Source organism: Psammomys obesus, unplaced genomic scaffold, assembly GCF_907164565.1.
Source record: "Psammomys obesus unplaced genomic scaffold, mPsaObe1.curated_primary_1811, whole genome shotgun sequence".
Lineage (NCBI taxonomy): Eukaryota > Metazoa > Chordata > Mammalia > Rodentia > Muridae > Psammomys > Psammomys obesus.
In genome coordinates this window covers 18734989-18761582 of record NW_026590062.1, presented here as the reverse complement: position 1 = coordinate 18761582, position 26594 = coordinate 18734989, and the positions used below count along the sequence as shown (strand labels likewise).

The window sequence follows — 26594 nt, the reverse complement described above, 5'->3', positions numbered from 1 at the left end:
GTGTGTGTGTGTGTGTGTGTGTGTGTGTGTGTGTGTGTGTGTGTGTGCATCACTGGGATAGAATCTCACTATGGGGCCCTACATGGCCTGGAACCAAATCCTAAATCTGAACTGAACTAGAAACATGTTTGATCCTAAAACATTTTTTCATCCATTCCTTCCATTACTTTTTCCTTCCTTTCTTCATCTTCCTTTCCCTCTCTTTCCCCCCTCCCTGCCCCTCTCTTCTGTCTGCTTTGACAGGATCTCACATCACAGCCCAGACTGGCCTCAAGTTATGATCCTCCTTCCTCAGCTTCTGACAGGCCTGTGCCAGTTCCTGGCCTAAGCACTGGACTACACTAAGCACACTCAGCCTGTAGGCACCATGCTTCCCCTCTCCATACAGACCACAACCAACTTTTATTTATAAACTTGCGCTGTGAGAGACTGCCAGCAATGGCTAATAATAAAGTAGGATGGTCAGAACAATATACTCTGGTGAATTTACTTCCAATTTATGAGTTGTTTGTTTCTGGAATTTTCTGTTCAGAATCTTTGGACCGTGGCTGTTGATCACAGGTGGGTGGCATGGAACAGTGAGGCCCAGGCGGTGGGCTGGTTCCAGATCACTGGCCCATCCTTGTGAGTGCTTTCCTGCCATGCTTCTAATAAATGCCCATTTCAGCCAAGTGTGTAATCCCTACCGTGGAGAGGTGGAGGCACCAGGATCAGGAGCTTAAGGTCATTACTAGCTATACAGCCAGTTTGAGACCATCCTCAACTATTTGAGATTCTGTCTTTAAAATGAAAAGATGAAGAAGAAGAAGGAGAAGGAGAAGGAGGAGGAGGAGGAGGAGAAGGAGAAGAGGAGGAGGAGGAGGAGGAGGAGGAGGAAGAGGAGGAGGAGGAGGAGGAGGAGGAGGAGAGGGCATCTTCAGCCAAGCAAGTCTACACAAACCTATATTCCCAGCACTAGAGGAGATGAGGCAGGAAAGGTTGTGAGATGTGAGATCAAGGCCAGCCTGTGCTGTAGTATGAGGTCCTCTCTCAAACAAGCTATCAGACTAACAGACACTGATTGACTACCTCAGTTAATCATACCAAGAATATTTTTTAAAAGTATTAGTAAGTATGATATTTAAACATCTTTAACATCTTTGTATATTGGAGAGATTTCTTAGCATGTAAGAAAACTTAGTGGGAAAGATTGAGGAACTGAGTTCAAATCCCTAGCACTTATGTAAAGCCAGTGACAGCCACTCATGCCTGGAAACCCAGCACTGAGGGGAGGAGATAGGCAGATCCTAAAGCATTTTGGCCAGTGGGCTTCAGTTACAGTGAGAAATCATGTCTTAAAACAAGAGCAAAAGCCTAAGGTGAGAATGACAGAGAAGACAACAAATTTTCTCCTCTTGACCCTGTATATGTATGTATACATGTACATATATCATACATACACCTACACACACCTCTACACACATACACACATATCACATACATACCACACAAACACACACATGACATATCTACAAACACACACACACACACACACGCATGCATATACATGCATACGCATATTTAAAGTCCTTATCTGTCTACTGAAGGAATCTTAACAGAGTAACTTTAACTCTCCTCAGTGTCCCCAAATCCCACCCGGCCTCCTGCTCGGCCTAGCCTGCGTCCTTTGACTCACAGTCATCTTGGAGCTGAGACTGAGGCTCATATTTCAGATACTTTATTTCCCCCTGTCATCACACAGCAACCCATTACAGGTTCATTTCAATAAAAGCAGAGTGAATTATTCATCAGAACATCATCACACAGAAAATTATTTTCTCCTCTGCATATAATGAGCCTCGCAGAGTGCCCACAAAGAGGGTCGTCGTCACACACAGGGAAAAAAAAAAAGAAAAAAAAACAACGGAAGGGGGCTAAAAACATTTATTTTCTTGTCATCGTCAAATAATTCCTACAATAATTGTCTTGGATAATTGCTGAGGGACTGTGAAAGAGAGTAGACTATTGACATCCTTGTGTCCTGGGGTCCTTAACCCCGGTGGTGACAAAGATAGAGAATTGCCTAGAGACTTCTGTCATCTTCCTTCCTGCGCTTCGCTGAGTGAGTGATCTCTAGGCTTAAGTGATGCAGCGAGTCAGTCTGCAGAAGCCAACCCGCAGGGTTGTAGGGGCCTCTGGGCTGGGGATGGAGCTCAGGTGGTAGGCTGTATGCCCAGAATACCCAAGTCCCTGGATCCTTTCCTCTATTTCACACAAACCAGGTATGATAGCACATGGTGTAATCCCAGCATTCGAGAGGTGGAGGCATGAGTATCGGGAGTTAAAGGTCGTCCTCAGCCATATAGCAAGTTCAAGGCTGGCCTGGGCTATCTAGGGATTGGTTGGTCTTAAATGTCAACTTGACACAATCTGAGAAGAGAGTTGTTGGCTGGCAGGTATGTCTGGGTGGGGTAGGGGGGGTCTTGACTGTTATTGAGGAGGGAAGACCTGCCCTGGATGTGGGGAGCACCATTTCATGGGCCGGACCCTGAAGAATGAGGAAGGCTGGCTGAGCAGAAACAGTGGGCAGCATGGATACACTCGTTTTCTTTGCTCTGTGGATGTGATGCGCCCGGCTGCCTGAGCCCTGGCGCTGGCCTTCCCCCAATGGGTGGAAAATGATAATGGATGGCAGGCTTGTAAAGCAGATATACCCCTTCCTCCCCAAGCTGCTTTTGGTCGGGGTGTTTTATCCCAGCAGCAGGCAAAGAGAAACCAAAAACAAGGGAAAACCACTCCAGGCTTCTAATCTAGATGCCCTTCCTAAAGTTGACTCCCCCTGCGTCAGGCTCTGGCCAGAGCCCCATGCCACTAACACCCTTTGTCTCTCTCTTTGCAGAATCCAGGGATCGATATAGGTGATGTCTCAGAAAGAAAAGCATTGAGAAAAAGTTTGAAGTGTAAAAACTTCCAGTGGTACTTGGACCATGTCTACCCGGAAATGAGAAGATACAATAATACTATTGCGTACGGGGAGGTAAGATGGACCACACCTGAAGGATGACAGGGCCTCACTCCCTTCCTTCCTCAGGGATTCTTGGAGGTCCAAGGCTCTCTACCAGCAAGGATATGGAGGCAGGGATGGGCTGTGGCTTTCTCCTCTGCCCACATGGTGATAGTTTTGAGATGTTTTGACCCTGAGAGCCTCTGGGCTGTATTCAACAGAGACTCTGAGCAGGTATCTGGACATAAGAGCCAGGTAGCTGAGGCTATGGCTCAGCAGTAGAGCACTGGCTTAGCATGTTCTGCTCCAGTCCCTGAGTTAAATCCCCAGCAACACACACACACACACACACACACACACACACACACACACACACAAAGGCAGGGAACTGGATATGACACGCATATCTATAATCTGAGCAATAGAGACACTGAGGCAGGATTTTCATGAGGCCAGCATGGGCTACATAGTGAGTTTCAGGCCCATTTAGACTATATAGCATGACCCTATCTCAAAAAGAGAGAGAGAGACTGGGATGAGGGCAGAGCCTCTATTGCTCATTGTTATAGGCTGTTGATAAATAGTGATTTAAAGAAAAAGAAAAAGAAAAGAAAGAAAGAGACAGCAACAACACCAAAATGTCTTTTGAGGTAATCTGCTAGACTCTCATTCCCGTAAGCTGTTGCCAGCCACATGGCTCCTCCCAGCTTCCACCTCTTAGTGCATAAGAAAATGAGAGAAACTGAAGTGCCTACTCCAATCCCAGGGGATGCTGGGCGGAACAACGAGCCATGGTGTGTCGTGTCTATAGATCAGTGGGCTGCATGTGGAGTCATTGCCACTTCCCGCTAGCCGCCCTTTCCTCCCTTCTTTAAAATAAAAGGACCAAATGTGAAGGAGACATCAGAAAATGAGCAGGGGTTCGTCCTACTTGTGAAAATTGCTTAGCTCTTTGTAAAAGAAACCATGGTGGGAGACGGCTCAGTCATCACAGTACTTGCCCGGCACATGTGCAGGCTCTAAATTCCCTCCCCTGCTCTGCATTCACCTGGGATTGCGGTGCGTATCTGTTATCAGTTATCCTCAGCTGCACAGTGAGATCAAGGCTAGCCTGGGCTATCTGAGTTCCTGTCTCAAAACTTCCTCCCAAAATGAAATAAAGAAATGAAACCAGATTTAGCCTTGGGGATAAATCTGATATCCCAAGGGAGACGGGCTTTATAAGAATGAGAGCTATGGGAGGAACAGCAGAGAAAACAGATAACTGACCTGAGCTCATAAAGAAACACAACCCACACTCCAAACGTGGAAATGGCCTGCCAAACTGGAAATACATACATCACAAATCTTATAGTACTTTTTGTGTAATGAGTCCAATGATTCAGTTTAAAGAAAACAACTGATTTAAATAACAAAAATGGCCCCCAAAGAAAAATTGACCAGATGTCCTATTTATTTTTCCTATTTCTGTGAAAAGACACAGGGAACACCGAGCAGCTTGGGTGCTGGGAACTGAATTCAGATCCTCAGTAAGAGTAGCTAACGTTTAACTGCTAGGCTATTCATCCAGTCCTCTAACATGCTCTTTTATTCAGAAGTGGATGAGGGGTGAAGGTCCAGCTTCCCAGGATTTAGAAACAGTGCTCCCACCCAAGATACCTACTCTAGGGCTTCGTCATTCAAGCTCAAATAACGAGCTCCCACATTCAAGCACCGATCCTTACTTGGGAAGGACTGTGTGACCTCTCTATAATGAGATCACGGCCAAGGGACACTGTGGTGGCTGGTGAGCTGCATCTCTCCTGGTGGTTTCTGATGGGCATGTTTCGCCTCTTCCTGCAGCTCCGTAATAATAAGGCCAAGGATGTCTGCCTGGACCAGGGGCCGCTGGAGAACCACACAGCAATACTGTACCCATGTCACGGTTGGGGACCCCAGGTAGGAACCCAGCTCTGACCAGGATGGGAGTAAAATCAATGGCCCATAGGGGCCTGTGGGACTTCTGGAAACTTCTGTTGCTCATGGTTCCATATTCTGGGTTTTTGTTTTTGTTTTAAAGAACTTGGATGTTTTTTGTTTGTTTGTTGGTTGGTTGGTTGGTTGGTTGGTTGGTTGGTTGGTTGGTTGGTTGGTTGTGTCACTTAAAAAGGTAACTGTGACAGTTAACATTGATGGTCAACTTGACAGGATTTAGAATCACCAAATACCCTCTGGGCGTGTCTGTGAGGGAATTTCTAGAAGGGATTAGTTGGGTTTGAAAGACACTTGTGAATGTGGGCAGTACCGTCCCATGAGCTAGGATCCAGGACTATATAAAAAGGGGAAAGTGAGCTGATTCCCCCGAATCCATCTCTCTCTGCTTCCTGACTGTGGGTACCATGTGACCAGCTGCCTCATGCTCCTGCCACCCTGCCTTCTCACCATGATGGACTGTGTACCCTGAGACTGTGAGCCACAACAAACCCTTCCTTCCTTTCATTCTTCCTTCCTTCCTACTTTGCTTTGCCAAGTTGTAATGGCAGTAATCCAAGTAAATAATATAGTCACATTCATATGAATATCAAGAGGAACAATGTGTATGTTACATATTGAAAAAAAATTAAGATAAACTTCAGAGTCATTTACTAACAGACAGAGATGTACCATATTGTATCATTCTAACCAAAATATGCCTATCTGTAACCATGAAGAAACAATAGAGATCCTTTAAAAAAATATGTTTGTGTGTATGTTTGGGCATGAGCATCATGGGCAAGCAGTACCCAGCAAGGCCAGAAGGCCAAAAGAAGGCATCAGATCCCTTGAAGTTGGAGTTACAGGCAATTTTTATTGTACAACATGAGTGCTTAGAATTGAACCTGGGTCTTCTTCAAGAGTAGCAAGCACTCTTGCCAACTGTCTTAGTTAGGGTTTCTATTACTGTAATAAAACACCATGACCGAAAAGCAAGTTGGGGGAAAAGGGTTTAATTGACTTATGCTTCCACATCACTGTTCATCACCAAAGGAGTTCAGGATAGGAACTTAATCAGGGCAAGAACCTGGAAGCAGGAGCTGATGCAGAGGCCTTGGAGGAATGCTATTTACTGGCTTGCTCATCCTGCTTTCTTCTAGAATCCAGGACAAACAGCCCAAAGATGGCACCACCCACAATGAGCTGGGCCCTCCTCCACCCATCACTCATGGAAGCATTTCCTCAACTGAGGTTCCTTCCTCTCTGATGACTCTAACTTGTGTCAAGTTGACAAAAACCAACCAGTATGCCTACTAAGCCTCACAGAGACTCTTCTGAGAAGCCAATTTACATGCTCACACTGAAAGCCCTCCATTACTTTGGTGGGTAAATACTAGTACAAGAACAGAGCCGTCAACAAGAAAGAAGAAAAGGTTTCAGGTTGTCAGAGAACACAAAAGGCAGCTTGCAAAAGGGCAAAATGATTAACCAAAAAGTGAAAGTAGAGGCTGAAGAAATGAATCTCCCTTGATAACATGGCATGAATAGGGTGTGTGTGTGTGTGTGTGTGTGTGTGTGTGTGTGTGTTTGTGTGTGTGTGTGTGCACGCGCGCGCGCACACACACACACATGCTCTAAGGGCATAGCAGAAATCTCCTCAAACAGGGAGGAAATATAATCCCAAAACACCATTAGACTTGGCATTCGTGGACATAGTAAATGTTCTGTCAGCCAGCAATCACAAGTGGCAAGTTACAAACTGGAAAAGCATTTACCCTCGTTCTTGAAGACCTGGAGAGTCAGTGCTAAGTTGATGTATTAGTTACTTTTCTCACTGCTCTGACCAAAGCCTGACAAGAGGCAATGTAAGGGCTAGAGAGATGGATGGGAGGGCCCCTGGGGCTTTCTAGTCAGCCAGTCTAGCCAAATCATTGAGTTGCAGGTTTAAAGAAACCCTACTTCAAAACACTAGGTAAAAATGATAGAGGAGGAAGCCTGATGACCTCTAGCCTCATGTGTGCACACACAGACACACACATACACTCATGCACACATTCATGCACGTGCACACATACACACCTAGGAAAGAGCATTCAGTGGTCGAACATTTATCTAACAGGCTATAAGGCCCCAGTTTAATACGCAGCACTAAAAAATAAGATTTTAATTAAAAATAATTTAAAGAAGGCCTCAGTAGACCCAGACATGGCGGTGCACGCCTGTAACCCCAGCAGTTGGGAAACTTGGGATTTTTAGTTTGAGGCCAGCCTCGGCTACATAGGAGGATCCTATAAACACAATCTGACAAAAGCGAACCAACCAACCAATCAAAAAAGAAGAAAAGAAAGGAAGAAGGAGAGAGCTGGTGAGATGGCTCAGTGGTTAAAGGCACATGATGCTTTGGTTCCCAGCATCCATGTGTGGCAGCTCACGACTGCAGCTCCAGGAGATCTGTCGCCTTCTGCTGGCGTCCATGGAAAACTGCCCACATGTGCACATACCACAGCACCCTACAGAATAAGAGAAAAGAGTACATCCAGGTTGAAAGGAGCATCCACACACTCCTTCCATTCCTACACAGGAGCCGAGGAGTGGACCACACTTCTCTTCTGGTGGAAGTTGATGACACTCAGAGCACCAGGGCTTCTGTCCGGTAGTAACCAGAATTCCTCTTTCATGCCTCCCACTGTGGACATGATGCCCCTGCCATTCACCTGATTGCAGAATGGCACGTAGGCCTCTCATTGCCCTCACCACTCCCAACTCAAGGGTGAGCTTCCCCTAAGAGCACTGGCTGCTCTGACGGTGTTTGCAGTTCCTACTGCAAGCTCCGGGTGTGTGTTCGGCATGCTCTCCAGCTGCCCGCCAGGCTGTGCCTCTGCTATCCCGTCACAGTTCTCCCTCCCCTTCCCAAAGCTGTTCCCTGATCCAGGAGTCCCCTTTCCCCACCAGGCACATTGGCATCTTTTTAAATTGCTCTGTAAATACTATGGGCAGAGATGGAATCATGTTTCCAGAGCCGGGCAACTCCCAGAAGAAAAGATGGGTGTTCCACGGACATTGTTAGCTTAATTAATGGACTCTGTGTTGTAATTTATTATCAAGCAGCAATTAAACAGAGATAAAATAGGCACCTCGGAGGATAATTTCCTGTCTTGCAGCATGTGTTTATCAACAAGGTGGAAGCAGTTCCTGGCCACTCCGAGTGCCTGTTTGCTCTGAAGTGTCTGTTGCAAGCTCATTAAGAATCCCATTTTTATCTGATTAATAATTTGAGTGAGACCAAGATCCACTTTTTTCTTGAGCCTAAGTTTTTTTAAAAATATTTTTTAAAATTTATGTGCACATGTGTGAGCGCACGTATTTGTGAATGTGTGTGCAACCACCCTCAGAGACCAGAAGAGGGTGACAGATTCCGCTGGAGTTACGATGTCTGTGAGCTGTCTGGTGTGGGTGCTGGGAACCAAGTGTGTGGGAGAAATTTCAGATTCAAGTCATAGCAGTAGCCCTCAGATCCCACCCTTATGCCAGGACAGGGCTAATGTCCTGGGTGGGCACGGAAAACTAATTGACCAGGACATTGGCTTCATTAGCATCTGTGTGTGTGTGTGTGTGTGTGTGTGTGTGTCTGTGTGTGTGTGTGTGTCTATGCATTTTTGAATGAGTGCCTGTGGAGGCCAGAGGTCAACTTTGGGTTTCATTCCTCAGATACTATTCACCTTGCTTTTGAGACGGGGTCTCTCGCTGGCCTGGAGCTCACCCAGTAGGCTAGGCTGCCTGGATATTGAGATCTGGGGATCTTCTATCCCCACCTCTTCAGCACTGGCATTACAAGGGGGATCACAAGTGTAACCATCACACATACACAGTGTAAACGTGTGTGTCTACTCGCTCCCAAGTAGAGGAGGCAGAAAGAATGTAAGAGCCAGAGGATGGGAGGAGAGCTGAGCAATGCAGTCTCCTGGCTATAACCCGACTGTTGAACTCACAGACTCACAGCAGTTGCAGTCGCCTACGTATGATCAAGGAGCTTAGCTTTGGCTCTCAGTTCATCGTGAAGTGAAGAAAGCATGGTGGCAGAGGGGGCTGTGGGCTGTGGCAGCAGGAATGTGAGGCTGCTTGCTCACATCTTGATGGGTCTAGAAAAAGAGAAGGGAAAATAGCAGCACTCAGCTCGTTATCTGTCTGCCTGTCTACCTACCTACCTACCTACCCATTGTCTGTCTGTCATCTATCTATCTATCTATCTACATATCATCTCTCTATCTATCTACATTTTATCTATCATCTATCTATTATCTATCTACATATCTATCATCTATCTCTTTTTCTCTCCCTCTTATTTAGGTGAGGATTGAGGAAATTTATATAAATGTGCACATGTACACAGAGTACAGAGGGCAACTTTAGGCATCATTGGTCAAGGACTTGCCATCAAGCTTCTTGAAACAAAGTCTTTCACTAGCCTGGAGCTCACTAAGTAGACTAGTCTGTCTGGCCAGCACATGGATCATCTGTCTTCAATCCCCATCTTGCCATCACTAGGATTACAGATTTTTTTTTTACATGAATTCTGGAGATCCAACTCAAGTTCCTCATCCGTGCAAGGCAAACTGTTTGCTAAGAGAACCATCTTCTCAAGCCTGACTTTACTTTTTATTTTCACTTTTATTCACTCTGGAATCCCAGCCTATGGGTTATTGCTACCCACTGTATCCATGGTGGATTTCCCCTCCTCAGTTAAACTTCCCTGGGAACTCCCTTACAGACACACCTAAAAGTGTGCCTCACTAATGCCCTATCTATCTATCTATCTATCTATCTATCTATCTATCTATCTATCTATCTATCTGTCAGAGGACAACCTACAGGTGTCATTTTCTCTTCCATGTGGATTCAAGCCCAAGGCTTGGCAACAAACACCTCTACTAGTGAGCCATCTTGTGAGGCCCTTAGGCATGTCTTAATCCAATAGTGTTGACAATAAAAATTAACCACACTCAGGTCCAGGCACACCACTGTCTCCTTTGCCTGTCCTCTCTGTTGATGTGTATTGCTCTCACTCTCCTTCTTTCCTAAGATGCTCACGTTCCTTCTCTCAGTTAATCTATCACCAGAATGGCACATGAGAATTCTTTTCTGTCCCCTAATTAAATGTAATCTGATCTTGGACTCCCTCTCCAATGGCTTCATCTCTGAAGCCATGCATCATATAAGTGCCTTGTCATTATGATGCATTGTGCCAATAAAGTACTCACACCCTGATGGAGTGACATGGCCCAGCAAGCTGTTAGCTCGGGGAAGGCAAAAGCAGATGTGAATTGACAGCCAGGAGCTGTTGCCTTCCAGTCCTATGAGTGCTGAGGGGAGGAGACAGAGATCATGGTGAGGCCAGCTCCCAAGGAAAGGTGTTTCTTCCCAGGAAGTAGCCCTGTAGTCCTGGGAATGCGCCAGTGACGTGGTAGTAGCACACATCCCTTTTTGTGCTTGTGAGTGGCGTATGCATGGTCACGTGTGTGAATGCGTGTTGAGGCCAGAGATCAACCTTAGCTGTGGTCTTCCTTGTGTTGGGGGACTGGGGCATTTACACAGCAAGTAGGCTAGGCCGACTAGATGTGAGCCCCAGGGATTCTCCCATCTCTGCCTCCCCAGCTCTGAGACTACAGGTGTGCACCCCTGTGCCTGGCCTTTTGGCAGATTCCGTGAATCAACTCAGGTCCTCACGCTTGCAAAGCAAGAACTTTACCTCTAGAGCCGTCTCCCCAGCCCCAAAATGTATCCTCTACAGTATATAATCTAAAGTCTTTGTTTTTTTTTTAATTGGGTCACTATGTTCCTCAGGCTGCCCTTGAACTCCTGAGCTCAAGTATTGGCTGCCTTTCTGGTTACTGTAGTGACAAAGAAAGGCAACTCGAAATAGAAAGGGTTTATTTTGGTTCGTGGTTTCAGTCCCTTGAGGCGTGGAAGATAGGAGAGTGGTGAGAGTGGCTTGTGGCTGTGTCACTGGGAGTGAGGTGGCTGCTTCTATCACGGCAGCAAACAGGGAACATCGAGTGGGTCTCGGGGATTGAACCTGGATCATCTGGCTTGACAGCAGGTGCTCTCACCCACTGAGTAATCTAGGTGGCCCTCTTCTGCGACATTTTATTTTTAATATTTTAAAATTTTTGTGTATTTTATGCACACGAGTGCTCTGCCTGCATGCCAGAGAAATGCCTCTGATCCCATTGGAAATGGTTGGAAGATGCTGTGTGTGCTGGGAACTCAGCTAAGACCTCTAGGAGAGCAGCTAGTACTCTGGATGGCTGGGCCATAGCTTTAGCTCCCTTTACACGTTATGTTAAAAGTCCATCCACCTGGCCCTTAAGAGCACTTTTGTGTACGTGGTGCTTGAGTCTTTGATCCTCAGGATCCTGCCTCCTGGGTCCAGCTGCCTTAGAGCGTCTGTGGGCATCTTTCATGGAGACCCCAGTGACAGGCAAGGTTTTGCACTTGGAGCTTGCAGACACAGTCTGGGCTTCACAGGACCTGTCATCTGCTCCTGTCATCTGCTTCACCCTCTCTTCTCTACTTCTAATCCACAGTTCCCTCTTTCTTTCTGGTTACCCTGACAAGTGCCTCCCAGGGCCCCCATATGTGTTTCTTTGCCTAAATGATCATAAGGACTCATGCCTCCACCTGGTCATTTCTAACTAGGACTCCAGGTTAGGGAACAGCCAACAGATGGCTGAGCTCTACTCAGGAAGTCTTAATGACAGTCACACATTTTGTCTTAGACTTTCTATTGCTGTAATCAAACATTATAACCAAAAGTAACTTGAGGAAAAAAGGGTTTAATTCATCTTACAGCTTGCCCACCATCGGGGAAGGTCAGGGCATGAGCCTGTGGGCAGGACCCTGGGGGCAGGAGCTGATGCAGAGGCTGGGGAGGAGTGCTGCTGACCAGCTTGCTCCCCTGGATTGCTCAGGTTTTTTTTTTTTCTTATAAACCCCAGGACCTCCTGTCCAGGGGTGGCATTGTCCACAGTGGGCCGGGCCCTCCCACATCATCCATCAATTAAGAAAATACCCTACAGATTTGCCTCCAAGCTCATCTCATGGAGGCATTTTCTCAATTAAGATTTTTTTTCTTCCCAAATGACTCTGCTTTGCATAAGTTGACATAAAAACTACCAGCACACACACACACACACACACTCACACACACACATACACATACACACACATACACACACACCCATACACACCCCTAGTGTGCTGGCTAGTTTTATATGTATACATATATATCATATATTTATATATAACTACATATAATGTATAAACATATACACATATATTTATATACATATATAAATATACATATATTTTTTTCCTGGTGGAAACCTTATTTAAAAGATTTACATCTCTTTGGAAGTTTAGCTCTTATTTCAAGAGACATAGAAAATGACCCAGGCAGTTTCTGTGTCCGTGGCAAGCCACAGTAAGGAACTCAGACAGAAAAATGAATAGAGCAGCGCCCATACTTCAAACAGACCACCCCCCTCCACACACACACACACACACACACACACACACACACACACACACACACGTACACACACACACACACACACGTACACACACGCACATCTCTTCCAGAGTGTTACATTCAACAGCTAGGTAAGGAAAGTCGCCACTAATTATTTTGGTTGTTGCTGTTGTTTGATTGACCTTTTAGTTGTTTGTTTTTTTTGTTTTGCAACAACAGGGTCTTGCAACACAGCCTCAGATTTCAGGCAACTCCTTTTGTCTCTGCCTCTAAAGTACTGTCATGGCCACTGAGCCACAACCCCAACCCCTCACTGGAGGGATCTAGGCAGGTACCATAACCACTGAACCACACCTCCAATCTTCATTTCGATTTTTCTTTTGACATGAGGCTACACTGTGGTGCCCTAGCTGGCCTTGAAATCACTTATATGGCTTTGGCTTATCTTGAACCTGTTATCAACCTGCCTCAGACTCCTGAGTTTGTAGGATCCCAGGCCTGTGTCACCAAGCCCATATTGGTACAATGATAACTATCAAAGACTTTGCTCATTTGAAATTGAAAGGCTCTGAGTTCACAGTAAACCGGATGGGCACTAAAAAGGCTAATGCTGCTCATTTGAGTCAATGGGTTCCCATCAGAGGAAGCCAAAGGAAGAAGAGCTTGGCTGCCACCTGTCATCACAGCACTCTGGACACAAAGACAGAGATCCCCAAGGACAAAGGTGACTAGCTCAACTAGCCAAATTGGTAAGCTCTGGGTTCAAGTCAGATATCTCACTCAGTAAATAAAGTGGAGGACAACCGAGGAAGATTCCCAGCCTTAACCTCTGTGCACACTCGTGCAGGTGTGCCCACACACACAAACATGCATACACACATACAAATGAAAAATGAAAACCAGAGACACCCAATAGGGAAGAAGAAATAAAAGTAGGAATGAAGTAGAGAAGAAGCTGGTAGGAGCAGAATAAGGACGGACCAGTGCCCAGTCAGCCCCAACACCCAGCCTATAGCGCCCCAATGAGCGAGAAAGATTGGGGGTATTCTGCTCTCCCCCATGGCTGGCAAAGCACTTAAGACATCAGCTCTTGGATAGAGGACTTTGGGACAGAGCAAGAAGCTCAGAATGTCCAAGTGCTGGGAATGTTCTAGGGTCAGGAAAACTAAATGCCTGAGGCCACGTGGGCATCTATGAAGACAATAAAATAAAATTAAATTAAAATTAAAATAAAATACCTCTGGTGAGACAGAAACAAGGTTCTCCAATGGAATGCACTGTTGGTTCTATGGTAACTCCCTATGTAAATGGTGGTTAGTGCAGAAGGCTCCTGTACACTGCTAGCATGCCACTTCCTTTGCTTGAGTGGCTCGCTACATGCACAGAACAGCTTAAGAGAGGATGGACGGATGTCTGAGCAGTCAAGAGAGTCCTTGCTGCTCTTGCAGGGGACCCAAGCTCAATTCCTAGCATCCATGTCCGACAGTATACAACTTCTTATGGTGGATACGATGCTACTTCGGATCCTGGGGCTCTGACACCCTCTTTTGGCCTCTGTGGGTACTGCACTCAGGTGTGCATGCACACACACACACACACACACACACACACACACACACAGCTTAAATATAAGATAAACCTTTAGGAAAAAAAAAAGAAGAACAGTGCGGGAGGAACAAACTTTCTGTCTTCAGAATGGTCACAATCATGAGAAGCCATTCTTAAGTAGCTCAGTTGAGCACTAAGCCAAGAAGTCAACTGAAGAAGCAGGTTGGAATCAACACAACACACACCCCGCCTCCTGAACAGAAGGTATACAAACTTCATTCTTCGCCGAGCCTGGCTTCCCATGCTGACTGTGCCTAGTTCTAAAGTGACGAGAGAGCCCCTTAATGGTAAAGACTTTGCGAGCCGCGTTTTTATCGGCGATTTAATGGGTTTTTCAATGCGTTCCAGAGCCATTTCGAAATTATTGTCAGGTTTTTGTTTATCTGGCTATAACCTGAATATTTCAATTCTCCCTCAAGGCTGTTAAATCTGGGTTAACAGTTGTGAGTCTCTCTTAGATCATCTCAACTAGAAAATGCTTTTCCCCTCTAAACGAGAATTAATTGTAATTGGTGGCGGAGGTTTTACTTTTCCTCGTGCACTAGGGTTGTGTATAAGTGTTCCCTTCTTCTCCTGGGCGTAGCTGGCAAATCTGGAGTGACCCTACCACCTTCAAAGGTATTTGGCCAGCAGTGTGTAACACTTCACTTGATCCTTGAGGCTTTAAAAAAAATGTGTGATGCTGTTAGCCTAAAAACCGCCAGATCTAGGGAGATGACTCCAGTCAGCAAGCATGCAAGGACGAGTCCCCGAGTTCAATCCCCAGAACAGATGCAAAAAACCCAGGTATGGTGGTTCACGGTCGTAATTTCACTGTCGAGGTGGAGACAGAGATCTCCAGGGCTGGATGGCCAGTCTGCCCCACCTACTTAATGAGTTCCAGGAAGGGGAGAATCTAGTCTCAAAAAGTAAGGTTCAAGGCACCTGGGGAATGCCACCCCAGGTTGACATCTGTCCCCCACACAAACACATGTTGGTACACAGAGACGGTATCTGGTTATGTTTTCAGCTTTGCTAGAAAAGAAAAAAAAGCTAGAAGAGAATGGGGAAGATAATGGCTTACAGTATCTTCAAAATAAAGAAAGGGAATCAGAGACCAAAGAAACTGAGAAAAGGTGAGTGAAGACCATCTAAATCACATGGAAATGAAGGCCCCAGGGAGCAGGACTAGGGCAGGAGCCTGAGGAGCCGCACCAGGCTGTGGGAGGGAGGCTGGCCAGCAGAGACTCGCGAGATGACTATGGAGCTGCTGGAGACCCCGCATTCGGGATGGGAGTCTGCCGTGGGTGTGGCCTTCAGAAAACAGTCGCTAAGGAAACACGCAGAGCCCAAAGTTTAGAGAAGTGTCTAAGTGACAAATCTGCACAAGCGGTAAAGATTCTGACAGAGAGGTGTAGAAACAGAGCAAGGGCCACCAAGTTAGAGCTCCAAGGCCCGCACAGTGGAAGGAGAGAACCGATTCCCACAAGTTAACCTCTGACTTCTTTTATTCACCACCCTACCAAATTAAAGACAGTGTTAAATAAATAAATAAATAAATAAATAAATAAATAAATAAATAAGCAAACAGAACAATACTATCTGCAGTAGCATCCAAAGACAAAGTCCTTGAGAATAGATTCAACCAAAGACATGCAAGACCTGTCCACTGAGAATGAGAACGCATTGTTGACAGGCATTACAGCCCTGGGGCAGGCGGAGTTGTGTGCATGGAGTAGACCCAACGGTCCGCAAGCCAGTGCCCATGCGTCCTGCGGTCCTGTCAGAATTCCACCTACTTTAAACGTGTGTTTTTCTCAGAGATTGAAAACGCAACCCTAGAATTGATTTGAAACACAGACGATGTGGCATGAACGAAACTGAAAACTCGCCCCCCAGTTCTAAAACTCACCTGGGGGCTACACTAACCCACTCTAGGAGGGCTGAGGAGGCAGGCCAGAGGTTAAAGGGCTTGCCATGCAGAACCGGAGTTTTGGTCCCCACATGCATGCCACGTGGGCGTGGTACCCCATCTGTTATTCCAGCCACAGAAGGCAGAGACAAGCGGGTTCTTGAAGCAGGCAAGCTAGCATCTGGCTTTGACTGGCAGACCCTGCTTTGGCGATTAAGATGAAATGCAATCAAGAAAGATTCTTATGGCATCATGAGTATCAGTCTTCCACATGTGGACAGATTCCTGCAAGCACTTCCTATACATACAAAAACATTCATACATGTGCACAGACCATACATAGGAACAAACACAGAGAGAGAGAGGAAAGAGAGGACGGGAGGAGGGAGGGAAGGAGGAAGGAAAAGAAGAGAAAATAATGGAAGAAAGGGGCCCAGAGATCAATGGACTAGCTTTGAAAGCCCCTAAATAAATCGTCACATTCACAGCCAACTGATTTCTGACAAGGGTGTCATGAGAGTCTTTTCAACAAATGATGCTGAGACAACTAGATCCTCACATGAAAAAGAGTGGATTTGGATACTTCCCTTAGATCATCTTGAAAAAGAGCTCAAATGGATCAAAGTCCTAACTAAATATAAGAGCAAAAATGATGAAAGTCAGAGAAAACACAGGGAGAGATAAATGTTCCTGACCTTGGTGTTGGCGACGGTTTCTTAGATACATCAAAAGTGCCAACAAACAAAGAGAAAAGAAAAACTGATTATTATCAAAATTAAAGATGCTTTGTGCTTCAAAGGACACTGCCAATACAGTGAAAAATCCACAGGATGGAACAAAGTGCTCAGTGTTCAGTCACCATCTGAAAAAGCTCTAATGTCTAGATGTGCAAAGTTTTTATTTTCTTTTGCATCTCATGGTAGAAAGGAAAAGAGAGATGGGAAAGGGAGAGGGAGGGAAGAGAAACAAAGAACAAATGGAGAGGAGGGAAGGAGAGAGGGAGAGGGAGAAAGAAGAAAGGAAGGAAGGAAGAAAGGAAGGAAGGAGGAAGGAAGGAAGGAAGGAAGGAAGGAAGGAAGGAAGGAAGGAAGGAAGGAAGGAAGAGGAAAAGAAATGCCTGTAAGATAGCTCAGTGGGTAAAGGGACTTCCTACCAAGTCTGGTTAATTGAGTTCAAACCCATGACCCATTATGTGGTAGGAGAAAGCCTACTCCTGCAAGTTGTTCTTTGACCTCTGTTCCTACATGTATATGTACATGCACACACACACACACACACACACACACACACACACACACACATGATTTCCCATGGCAGTGTGATTCACAATGCTCCAAAGTGGAAACAACCCAAATGCCATTAGGTGGCAAGTAAAGGCAAAAGGATATGGTTTAACCATAGCTGGGAAAGAGGAACCAAAGTGTACATATCCACATGCATCCAAAAACAAGAGAGGAGATGAATAGTGGCTGGAACAACTAGGGAAGACAGGAAGGAAGAGAGTGAATCACACAGAAGGCTTGGCTTTGAAAGTTGAAGCCAGAACACTCTAGAGGAAGGTCAATGAGTATGTCTGATCAATGAAATATCTGAATCAGTGCCTCGGAGGCAGGGGACCAGAACATGAGGGATGTGGGGGGAAAAGTCACAATAGGCAGACTTCACCAAGATAAGCTTACAACCCAGACTTGAGAGAAGACAGGAGAATTTTGTTTGACAGCAGGTTCCTAGGTCCACTGCTCTCCTACCTTGGAACAGAAAAGTGGGGATAGGATCTGTTGGTCTGATGGCATTGGTTACTTTTCTCATCACTGTCACAGAAATACCAGACATAAACACGCTAACTGAAGAGGATTTATTTTAACTCCTGCTTTCGGAGGGTCTTGGGCTGTCACTGTGGGGCAAGCTTGGTGGAGCAACTCACATCCTGGCAAAGGGTATGTGTAAAGGCTTTCTACTTCATGACTGTGACCCAACATGAGACATGAAACAGCCCAGAATAATAGATCTACAAAGATGCCCCCCGCTGACTTGCTTGAAAGGGCCAGTATCTACATAAGATAACCCAAGACCAAGTTTTCAGCACAAAGGAGATTTATTTGTCTCAGAGGGACAAGGGTCAGGAAACAAGAGACAAAGACAGGAGACAGAGGATGAGGGAGAAGAGAAAAGGAGCAAGGGAGAGGGGGAAAGGGATATTCACCCTAGAGGGACAAAGGACTGCCTCTGGGTAGAGAGGAGACAGATGTAGCACATAGGCAAATGGTGGTTTATAAAGGAAAAGAGGGAACCTGCTGTTAGGATGAGGTGTTTAATTTTGATTGGACAGGTTAATTAGGGTAACCAAAAAGGAGATTTGATTGCTAGACTTTAATACTTTGAACGCTGGACCTTGCTTGGTGGTCAGCCTTAGGAAGAGGAAGTAGCCAAAGAAGGGAATGGACCATGGTGACTAGCTTTAAGAATGTAATGATGGTTTTTAGCAAGGAAGAGGGAATGAAAGAAGGGCGATGCCACCAGAGCCATGCTTGCCATTCTCAGGCCTGGTTTACCATGCTTGGCTCTGCTAGAGTCCCTGCACTACTTTCTTCCTCTGGCAATGCCCTGCCTCCTCAAGGTCTGACAGCCTCCAAAAATGGTATCACCAATGGGAACCAAGAATGAAATATATGAGCCTGTGAGAGTCACCTTACTCAATCTGCAATATCCATTATCTTTAAGACCACAGGGAACCTTCATGAAAGAATCTGGGTACTGGCCCACGAACCCAGCAGAACTTCTGTATATAGGTGTGAAAATCCCACCTACTTAGCTGCTGTGGTGGCTATAGGAACACCTTCAATAGACTCATGTGTTTGAATGCTTGGCTCATAGGGAGTGGCACTATTAAGAGTTGTGGCCTTGTTGGAGGAAGTGTGTCACTGTGGAGGTGGGCTTTGAGATCTCCTATGCTCAAGCTAGGCCTAGTGTGGCCCCCAGTCTCCTGCAGCCTGCGGATTAAGATATAGAACTCTCAGCTCCTCCAGCATCCAGCACCATGTCTGCCTGTGTGCTGCCATGATCCTCACCATGATGACAACAGACTAAACCGCTGAAACTTTAAGCTAGCCCTAATTAATTGTTTTTCTTTTATAAGAGTGGCCATGGTCATGATGTCTCTTCACAGCAATAAAACCCAACTAAGACAGCCGTCAATTTGACACAGCCTAGAGTCACCTGAGAAGGGAGTCTCAGTTGTGGATTGCCCATATCACATTGGCTTGCAGATGTGCCTGTGGGAGACTGGTAATGAATGTAGGAGAGCCCAGCTTGCCGTGGGCAATGCCATTCCCTGGGCAGATGGCCCTGAGCTATATGAGAAAGCTGGGTGAGGATGAACCTGTGTGTGGCTCCAAGCTCTGTGTCCTCCCTCAGGGCAGCCAGGTACTGCTACACACCTGGGGTGGGAAGGGTAAGGTGGAGCCAGAACGAGCGAGTCCTTGGGATGCTGGGGGGAGGGGATGTCCCATAGTCCACGAGCCCCACTGCTGTGGGCAGTCCAGTGAGCAGCATTCTTCCATGGTTTCTGCTTTAAGTTCTTGCTTGTGTCCCTGCCCGACTTTCCTCACTGATGGGCCATGACTTGGAAGTGTGAGGTGAAATGAACTCTGTCTTCCCCTGAGTTGCTCTTGGCCAGGTTTTTTGTTTGCTTGTGTTTTGCTTTTTGTCTTTATCACAGCGACAGAAATGAAACTCGAACACCCCTTTTTTATCTGCCCACTCTGGTGCCAACATGGCTTGGGCTGGTATCTGATTTTGGCATGGAGGGTCTGATGGTTTTCATGCTCGAACAGACCTCAGACGGAAACCTCTAACTCCAAGCAGCATTAAGCTCTGCTCTTTCAACATCTGGGTCACAGATATGCTCGGTTAATTAATGTTCTTAGCACCGCTCATTTGCCTGCTGGATAATAGATTGATTCATAATTTCAATGAGCAGCTGTGTATATCTTTCCCTGGAACATAAAGGCAGCCTGCTGTCATTCATCAATTTGCATTTGGGTGAATTGAAACACACTCGGGGCAACGTTGTTTAGGGAGGGAAAGGGAGGACTTCTGGGTTTCTTATCATTTTACCTCGAACAATTACTCTGATTTGGAACTAATTTGAGCTTAGAGCATACATTCATGGCATCTCTTTCAAGAACACTTAATAAGCTTACTATCACTTGTTAAAGGAGAGCAGGAAGGCTTCCTTTGGGAGATTGGAGCCAAGGGCTTCTGAGTAGCTTTCATGGAGAGATGAGAAGCCCTCCAGGAAAATCTTATCACCAGAGAAGAGCCACTCCTGCTTCTGAGCAGACCCCTAGTGTATTGGTCCCCTTTCTCACTGCTGTGACAAAAACACCTGACAGCAAAATTCAAGGAAGGAAGAGCTTATTGGGGCTCACAGCCTAAGGTACAGTCATGCTGGCAAAAGTGTAATTAGCAGCTGGTTACATGAACTCTGTAGTCAGGAAGCATGGAGAAATGAAAGCTAGCATTCGGCTCACTCTCTCCTTCTTGTTCAGTCCAGGATCCCAGCTGAGAACGGGATGGGTGGGTCTTCTCACACCAGTTAACTACCTGGAAAGCACGTCCAGAGGTTTGTATCCTGGGTGATTCGAGATCCTGTCAAGTTGGTGATTACTACTAGTCATCATATCCGGCTACGTTCTTGGTTGATTCCTAAGCAGAACTATCCAGGCTCTCTGGAAGATTCAGTAATTAGCACCTCTTCTGTCCAGCTACTGGACCACAGCCACATGTCTTCATGCCTCCGTTTCCTCACCTGTAGCCTGGGAGCCCAACCCATGATCCTTTTCAGGAAACACTTCATAGCCAAACCATACTATGAGCCCAGATCACAGAACCGTTTAGCTGACGCATACACTCATCAGCAATAATAACTGTATGTTTTTGTTATGCAACACTTGCTAACTATTACAGAGGTGCTGTTCCTGTCATGGACTCTGTCTTGAGAAAGATGCTGAGCCACACTATCTCCACAGCAGTTAGCAAGTACTGCGTAAGCAATGATAGAATCTATTATTGTGGGGTTGTGAAATTGCATTATTTATTTCTTATAGAGTATTTATAAAGTATACCTTAAACATATAACTAAAATAACTAGTTGCCAAGACAGTTCTATTATCTGAACCAGTACCAAGACTTGGATAAGAAAAGTCTCCTGAAAATGAGCATATGTTGAAGGCTTCAACCTCTAATTGTTGAGAGATGACTGGATAATGAGGGCTCTAATCTAATCAGTTGTTTGATCTATTGATGGAGCCACAGGTTCACGACATTGTGGGGAGGTGGTTTGAATTAGGAGATGGTGCCTGCCTGAAGGAAGTAGGTCACCTGTGGTTAGAAGATTGTCTTCCCTCTTTCCTTCTTGGCTTTCCTGATCATCATGAGGTGAGGAGCTCTGCTCTGCCCCGTGCTGCCCTCCATGGTGTTCTGAATCATCACAGAACATGCCAGAAACAACAGAGCCAATTGCTCTTTACTGAAACCTCTGAAACCAGGAGCCAAGTGAATCTCTCCTCCTCTAAGTATTGTGCTCCATGTTTCTGCACTGTGACAGACATGGCAGCTGGCTTTGTCTGGATTCGTTAGGCACCTTCTGTAAGTTCAAGGCCTGGTTGAGCTACAGGGAGAGTTCAGGGCAGCATGGAGAGCTCCTGCCTCAAAGTTAAAAGGTAAAAAGAGGGTTGAAGATGTAGCTCAATAGCAGAGTGCTTGCCTAACATGCATGAGGCCCTGGATTCAGTCTTCAGTACCAGGAAGAAAGGTAATAAGGAAAGGAGAGAGAGAAAGGAAGGAAAGAAGAGATAGGAAAGGGGGGAGGAAGAAAGGGAAGAAGAAAAAAAAGAGAGGAAGAAAGGAAAGAAGTAAAAAGGAAAGAGGCAGGAGGCAAGGAAAGTAGGAAAAAGAGAGGGAGAAAGAAAGAAGAAAGGAATGGAGAAAGAAACAGAGGAATAAGGAAGAGAGGTTGGGAGGAGGAAAGAAGGAGGGGAATAAGAAAGGAAGGGAGAAAGGAGTCGTAACGTGGTGTATCTATGCCCAAGCTCAGCTAGTCCAGGGTCCTTCTAGAGCAGGCTTTTCTATGTGTTGGGCATTCACAGACAACCGTGGAACCGACAGAAAGCTGGTGCCTCATGGTCTCACCCTTCCCTCTCTCTTTCCACTCTTCCTCCTCTACAGCTCGCCCGCTATACCAAGGAAGGCTTTCTGCACTTGGGCGCTCTGGGGACCACCACACTCCTCCCCGATACCCGCTGCCTGGTGGACAACTCCAAGAGTCGTCTGCCACAGCTCCTGGACTGTGACAAAGTCAAGAGCAGCTTGTACAAGCGCTGGAACTTCATCCAGGTGGGCTCTCCAGAGACAGGGCTGGGGGAGGAACAAGTAAAAAACGCTGCAGGTCATAGGCAGGAGTGTGGCTGATGTCCTCAAGACTCCCCACACAGTGCCCCGAGAAGCCACATCTGCCAACCCTAGGCCAAGATCATGGATCCGATTCTAGGAGGACTGGAGGAAGGATTTCTGTGAGAAGTAATCTACCTGATTCCATCAGCAGTGTTGGGGCTGCTTAGGAGAAGTCCACAGAGAGGATTCCTGAATTGCTAAGCACTCTCAGCCAAGATTGAGAAAGTCGGATCTCAAATACTCCTGGAAATTTCTGTGTGTACACACTCCTGTGTATGCAGGTATACACGTACATACACGTGGAGGTCAGAAGTGAGTCTACAGGCACCAACTACCGTGTTTGCTATTATTTGTTTTTTAAGATTTAATTTTAATTTTTAATTATGTGTGTGTGCGCACTAGTGCAGTACTCACAAAGGCCACAAGGGGGTGTCAGATCCTCTGGAACTGAGTTACAGATGGTGGGAGCTGCCCAATGGGTGGGCTGGGAACTGAACTTAGAACCCTCTGCAAGACCAGCAAGTATTGTTTATAGCTGAGCCATGTCTTTAGCCCCTCCAGCCCCTACCTTGGTGGGTTTGTTGTTGTTTTGAATTTGTTTTGAGACAGAGCTCTCACTGGCTTGGAACTTGCCAAGTAGGCTAGGCTGGCCAGCCAGTGAGCTGTAGCGATCGATCCTCCTTTCTCTGCCTCCCCAGCACTGGAATTACAAGCGTACATCACCATGCCCAGCTTTTTTTAATATAAGAATCAAACTCAAATCTGCATGCTTCCATGGTAAGCTTGCGTGTGTGTGTGTGTGTGTGTGTGTGTGAGTGCACACACACACACACACACACACACACACACACCTGTCAGAGGACAATTTGTGGGAGTTAGTTCTTCTCTTCCATCATCTGGGTCCCAAAGATGGAACTCAGGTCACCAGGCTTTGCAAGCTATCTTACCATTCTGACCCCAGGAAACCTCTATCATCTGCCCAGTCACCACCAATTTCTCCCACCTGGTCCAACCACTCAGACGGAATTTGTTCTCCCATGAGGAACCACAAACACAAGACGCAGAGTGAAGTCTCCCTGTCTGCCTCTCCCCTTATTTCTGTCTTTTCTTTCCTCCCAGAATGGAGCCATCATGAATAAGGGCACAGGGCGGTGCCTGGAGGTTGAGAACCGGGGCCTGGCTGGCATCGACCTTATTCTTCGAAGCTGCACAGGACAGAGATGGACAATCAAGAATTCCATCAAGTAGATGGAAGAAAGGAGGGCACATGGAGCCCAGACCCAGGGCAGGGCCTGGCCATCCTCAGAACCAGCCACATGGTGGAGAGACAGCAGGCACACCAAGGATGCTCTGTGGACCTCCCAGGCTCCTCCAGGGCAGCCCTGGATGAAGATGCTAAGTCCCCCTCAGGCATTCAGCCTGTATACTTTGAAGATCTCCCTCATTCTTGCGTGGGGAGCAGGGACTGGCACCTTCTGGCTACTAAGGGGCAAGGCCACTCGCATCTCTCCACTGTGTCATTTCTCACCCCAGCATCAGCAGCTGGGTCTGGCAGGGTCTCTCTCTCTTTGTCTCTGTCTCTCTTTCTCATCTCTCTTCTCTCCTCTCCTCTCTCATCCTTTGCTGCAGCTGCTTGTGAAACTCACCCTGGCCCTCCAAGAAATGGGGGACACAGGGAGGATTTAGCCACATCCTAGCTCCTCCCTCATGGAGAAAGAGGAGGCAATGAGACTCTAAGACTCCATATCTCCTGAGGACACTTTGGACCAGATGCCTGTTTGTCTGCCAAGGCAGCAGCTCCTCGGCCCTTCCCAGCAGGTTGGCTTTGGGACAATAGTTGTGGACTCCTTTGAATTCTTGAGGCTTCCTGTCCCAGTCACCTGGAGTCCTAAATATGAACAGCGTCAGCGTTTGAGCTAGAGAGAGATGGAAGTCAGCCCAGCATGCTGGAGGTTCCCAGCATCTGGCCAGGATAGCTCTGCCTGCAAAGGACACGGTGTCCTGGGTTCATGGAGCTACAAAGATGTTCTGCGCAGGACATACAGGCTGCAGTCAGCCTAGCAGAGGACACAGGGCCCTCTGTGATGCGATGCTTAATGCTCAGCTCATTTCACCCCACGCTCTGCTGGCTGACGGGGGACAGAAGCGGCCGTTTTCCTCTTTTAAGAGTGATTGCTTCTTTCCAATTGCCCTCTGGTTAGGGTGCACTTATAAATCAGAGTTAATATATGAATGTGTCTGCATGCACAGGAAAAGAGTGTGCCTGCCTGGGTGATGTGTGTGGCTGGGTGTGTGTTTGCGTGCTTGAGCGTGTGTGTGTGCTAGAGCAGAAGTAGCTGTGTGGTCTTGGGCTTGTGGCTTCATTGCTCACTGGATGGGGACAAGGATGCCTAGAAGAATGAGGGGTGGCCCAGAGGACATAGCAAGGGTACCCCTTTTCTCATCTCCCCACTACTGACCTTGGCCATCTCCTGCCCAGAGCCAAACCCCATAGGTGCCCATTGTGGGATCCAGTGTCTCTTTTGGTGATATCCTTATCATGGCCTCACCACATCTCCCCTCCTTGTGAAATAAATATGTTAGCAATCCCACAATGCAGCCTGCGGCCTCATCTGCCTTTTGTTTTTCATCTTGTTTGCCTTTGTTGTTGTTACTTTGCAGTTGGGGATCAAATACAACTCAAGCGCTCTACCCCCAAACTACAAATAATCTTGGTTCTTTCCATACCCAGTGACAGCAGGATTGCTGAGACACTGCGAAGGGTTTCTTTGGTTTAAAGACAGTTGAAGTTTGTTTTGTTCTGAGACAAAGCCTTTCTCTATAAAGACCAGGGATAAAATACTCTTGACCAAAAAAAAGCAAGTTAAGGGAGGACAAGCTTTATCTGGCTCACATTCCAGGTTACAGCCGATCACTTCAGGGAAGCCAAAGCAGGAACTTGAAGCAGCTGGTCACATTTCTGTCCAGTCAAAGGCAGAGAGAAATGAATGCACGTGTGCTTGCTTGCTTGCTTGTGTTCAACAGTTCAGGACCTCCTGCCTAGGGAATGGTGTTGCCCACAGGCAGTTGGGTCTTCCCAAATCAATTCACTTCATTAAGACCGTCCTCACAGATCTTTCCACAGTATAACCCAGTGTAGACAATTCCTACCAAGACTCTTTCCAGGTGGTTCTAGATTGTGTCAAGTTGACAATTAAAGCCAGTCACCATCGCCACCATGATGAGTTGGTCTCATTAGGAACAAATCCTACCTACTCTTATAGACAACATCTATTCAAACATGGACAGAACTCGACATTTGACACTGGCTCGCCCTCCCCCTTGCTGCTCTCAGGTTAAGGAGGTCAAGTTGTTCAGAAAGCTTGGAAGCTGGTGCTGCAGACCTGGCCTGTCCCCCTTCAGCAACTTCCGCTGTCCATGGTACACACAGTGCCTCCTGGGTGTTCGTGGAGAAGTTGAATCCTACACGATGCTTGTTAGAGGAATAGTGGGCCTCATGTCTCTCTTGTAGGAAGAAACTGGGAGGGACCAACCATCTTAACATCCCAACATACAGAGAGAGATAGACAGACACAGAGACAGATGTGGATAGGGATATAGATGTAGAGACAGAAATAGACCTCAGTTGTCACAGTTCTTGTGTGCTCTTTGAGACCGGGGCTATGACAGCATACTCAAGTCTTTATCTTTAGTCGTCACATTGCTAAGTGCTAGAGTCTGAGAACTTTGGGTTCTTGGAGCAATGGAGATGGAGAGGAGAGAGTTGCCAGACCAGAGAACATGCAGCTGCCTTTGGGCTCCTATGCAAAACCCACTGAGGTTGCATCCACGTGGGGTAGAACAGCACGTGTCCTGGAACTTCAGTGCCACAAGGCAGCAGGACAGATATCTGCTAGCTGGCGTGCTGGCGAGTGCTGAGGTTGGTCTCTTGGGGGCTAATTTCTGATGGACATTGGTACCCAGACTTTAAATCTGAGCACTGGTCCTTGGTCCCAGGGCCCAAGGGCTGAGATGGCTATTCCTGTAAGTACCACATGTCAGCAACTTTCTCCCAAAGCCTGAGGATCAGGTCAACCTATGGTTCCACCTGGTGTCATAGGTTGAACATGCTGGAAACCAAGAGGACTTGGTGAAGCTAGAAAGAGGGGACAGTAGAGAAAGGCTAGCTGAATGTGAAA

The 26594-nt window shown here is 46.6% G+C and overlaps 1 protein-coding gene across 1 annotated transcript in view; it reads left to right on the top strand.

Moving 5' to 3' along the window:
* Positions 1-25081, top strand: part of Galnt17 (polypeptide N-acetylgalactosaminyltransferase 17) — a 377891-nt gene extending 352810 nt beyond the window's left edge. Inside the window, exons 8-11 of the mRNA XM_055606411.1 lie at positions 2879-3016; positions 4826-4921; positions 22192-22359; positions 23536-25081. Of these exons, the coding sequence (XP_055462386.1) occupies positions 2879-3016; positions 4826-4921; positions 22192-22359; positions 23536-23664 (531 nt within the window). The 3' untranslated portion in view covers positions 23665-25081. The remainder of the gene's footprint in view (positions 1-2878; positions 3017-4825; positions 4922-22191; positions 22360-23535) is intronic.
* Positions 25082-26594: the final 1513 nt, after the last annotated feature.